The sequence below is a fragment of the Egretta garzetta genome, unplaced genomic scaffold, assembly GCF_000687185.1.
Source record: "Egretta garzetta isolate BGI_Z169 unplaced genomic scaffold, ASM68718v1 scaffold640, whole genome shotgun sequence".
NCBI classification, from domain to species: Eukaryota; Metazoa; Chordata; class Aves; order Pelecaniformes; family Ardeidae; genus Egretta; species Egretta garzetta.
The window spans coordinates 951,783-954,383 of NW_009258264.1; the positions used below are offsets into that span (position 1 = coordinate 951,783).

A 2,601-nucleotide genomic window follows, 5' to 3' on the forward strand; every position below is an offset into this window, starting at 1 on the left:
CAGAAAGCAGTTATTTATTAAGTGATCGCAATCGTCAGCCTGTGGCCGGCCTGTCCCTCGCCGTCAGCCCGACGCTGTTGTAGGTGACAGCCGGAGCAGCCAGGCGGCTGGCACCCCGTGCCAAGGGCCTCGCTGAAGCTCCAACAGTTCTGAAAGCTTTGCAGTAAAATAAAGAGACCCGGCTCCTGCTGGGAACTCATTCCCGCTCCGTAACGAGAAGTGCAGGTGAATGCTACCCCAATTATTTCCATATATATTTCAGTTCCTCAGGGAGCTGTGTCATCTCTTGCATTGGGAGCTTCAATTCATCCGAGTAAAGGTAATTTCTGTTAAATCTACAGCCTCAGGGGCTCAGGACTGGGATGGTCCTTTATGCTGTAGCCCATTATCCCACCTCTCTCACAACATGATGCTGTGAGATTAAGCTACCTGGAGATCAGGTACAAGTTTAAATGTCTTTTATTGTTCCTCTTCACAGATTCAGGGGGAAAAAAAACCAAAAAACCAAAGCCAAACCACAAAAGCAATAAGGTGAATGGTGTGTGCTTACTTTCCCTCTGTTTCTGCTCTTCTGCAGTGGGACGCGTTCTCCATCCCCGAGCTGCAGAACTTCTTGATGATACTGGACAAAGAAGAAAAGGACAAAATCCAGCAAGTGCAAAGGAAGTACGAGAAGTTTAAGCAGAGACTGCAACAGACCTTGAAAGAAGCCAGAGGCAAGCCTGGATAATTCTTCAGGAGGCGCTGGGCATCAGACTAAGCTAGATATTATTTTTAAAATTAAAAGACACTTCTCAGGACACCTTATAGTGGTCACCCTCCCCCTTCATCCTTCCATTAAGGACTGGCTCACAGCACCCATAAAACGAACGTATAGCGTTTTCTTCTTCTGCAACCTCTTATCCCAGGACCAGAGCCGGTCAAAAACGGGAAGCCTGTTCTAGAACGGTCAACAGGCCAGACACAGCTGCTGGTTCGCTTTTCAGCTACACCATCGGATGGAGAAGCTTCGTGGAAAATGCTCCGTGTTTAAACCCAACAGGACCGTCTACTGGCTGATGTTTTGAGCAGGGTAACGCTTGCTGTTCGCGCTCCTCCCACCAACTCGCTCGTTCTTGTTCGGAGGCGCTGCGGCTCGCGGCCCGGGCCCACGTGGCCGAGGTCTCATTTCGTAAGTAGGGCGCAGGAAGCAGCAGACAGAGCGAGGCGGGGGTTGCACCGAGCCACGGGGGTGTTGCAGCTGCAGCCAGAGTCGGACGGACTCGGTTGGGGCTAAGGCAGCCAGGGAAATGTCAGGTTGTGACACCAAGGCAGCTGCAACACCCAAGCAGCCTGTTAATAAGTATTACTGAAACTTAGTAATCTCAATTCCAGGAAAAGTCACCCGTTTTAATTCTAATTAACTTCCAATTTTGAAAACAGGTGTGAACTAAAGCAAATACCCTTGATGCTTAGCTAAGCTAGCCAGTGTTTTACCAGTTTTCTACTCTGTAGGAACTGGGACCTACGTTTGAACAAATTCTGTTTGAAAAGTGTAAAGATGATGGTTGGGGCATGGGCCGATGGTTCGATATTAACGTTTAGCAATACATATCCAAGAGGCTAAAAAGCTCAAACCCCCCCTTTCGCAAATCAAACTGATTTTGAGCTATGAACAGCTCTGGCACCGAGGGAGAGGAGCTCCGAGCAGAGCCGGGGTGTGGATGTGGCACCCAGAGCACAGGCTGCCCGCGTGGGAAAGCCCCAGCACCGGGACCAGCAAGGGAACCGTTGGCCTCGGCTGCTCCCTGCCTGTCGTGTGCTCCTTGCCCCCCCCTCCCCACTCGCAATCGGTGCTCTGCCTGCATGGCCAGGAAGGTTTTGCTCTCTCCGTGGAGCTAGGAGCGGAGAGGAAGGCTCTCCCTCCCCCTCTCTCAGGGCTCCCACTGTCTCTGCTGCATGCACTCTGCCTCCTCCAAAAAAAAAAAAAAAAAAAAAAAAATCCTTGAGCTGGAGCATCAGTTACTGCCATAACTCTAACCAGCCACCCCGACCTCGCCGACGCCGGGCAGCGAGTGCCGAGGGGGGGAGGAAGGCTGCGGGGATGCCAGGCTGAGAGCGGACGGTCCCCGTGTTTACTCTCGGCACGCAGCCAGGTTCAGTCTTCCCTCTGTTCGCACAGGACGGCGCAACAAGCATGGAGTGTGCCGGCACGGTAACACCAGCCAGATTCAGCTGGAGCACGTGAAAGAGGGGGTCGTGTTTTGACTTGATGACCCAGCACCCCTTTGAGCTCGGTGTGGGCTGCTGTGACCCCACCTGCACGAAGTGGGAAGGGAGGCGACAGGTTATCGGGCAACAGAGACAACGTGGAAGCGTCTAAAATTTACCTCAGTGCCTTTTTTCCCCTTAAGTGTGAAAACTTTGTATTTGGGCTAAGGAGGAAGTTGGAAGGGGCTTTTGCCAAGAGGCCTTGTCAGTCCTGTCCCCCATTTACCTACAGTACTGTTGTGACGAGGCTGCTTTTGTCCGGAGAGGGATGAGGAACTGGGTTTGTTTCTTTCTTGAAGGCGACTGCTTGCAGGTTTTTGGGTTGGTTTTGGTTTGGTTCCCCCCCTTCCC

At 52.1% G+C, this 2,601-nt stretch overlaps 1 protein-coding gene across 3 annotated transcripts in view; it reads left to right on the forward strand.

Moving 5' to 3' along the window:
• RASSF5 (Ras association domain family member 5) overlaps positions 1–1,970 on the forward strand; it is a 29,698-nt gene extending 27,728 nt beyond the window's left edge. For all 3 annotated transcript variants that reach the window (XM_035903109.1, XM_009647885.2, XM_035903124.1), the window contains one exon: positions 578–1,970. In XM_035903109.1, coding sequence (XP_035759002.1) covers positions 578–730 — 153 coding nt within the window. In that variant the 3' untranslated portion in view covers positions 731–1,970. The remainder of the gene's footprint in view (positions 1–577) is intronic.
• Positions 1,971–2,601: the final 631 nt, after the last annotated feature.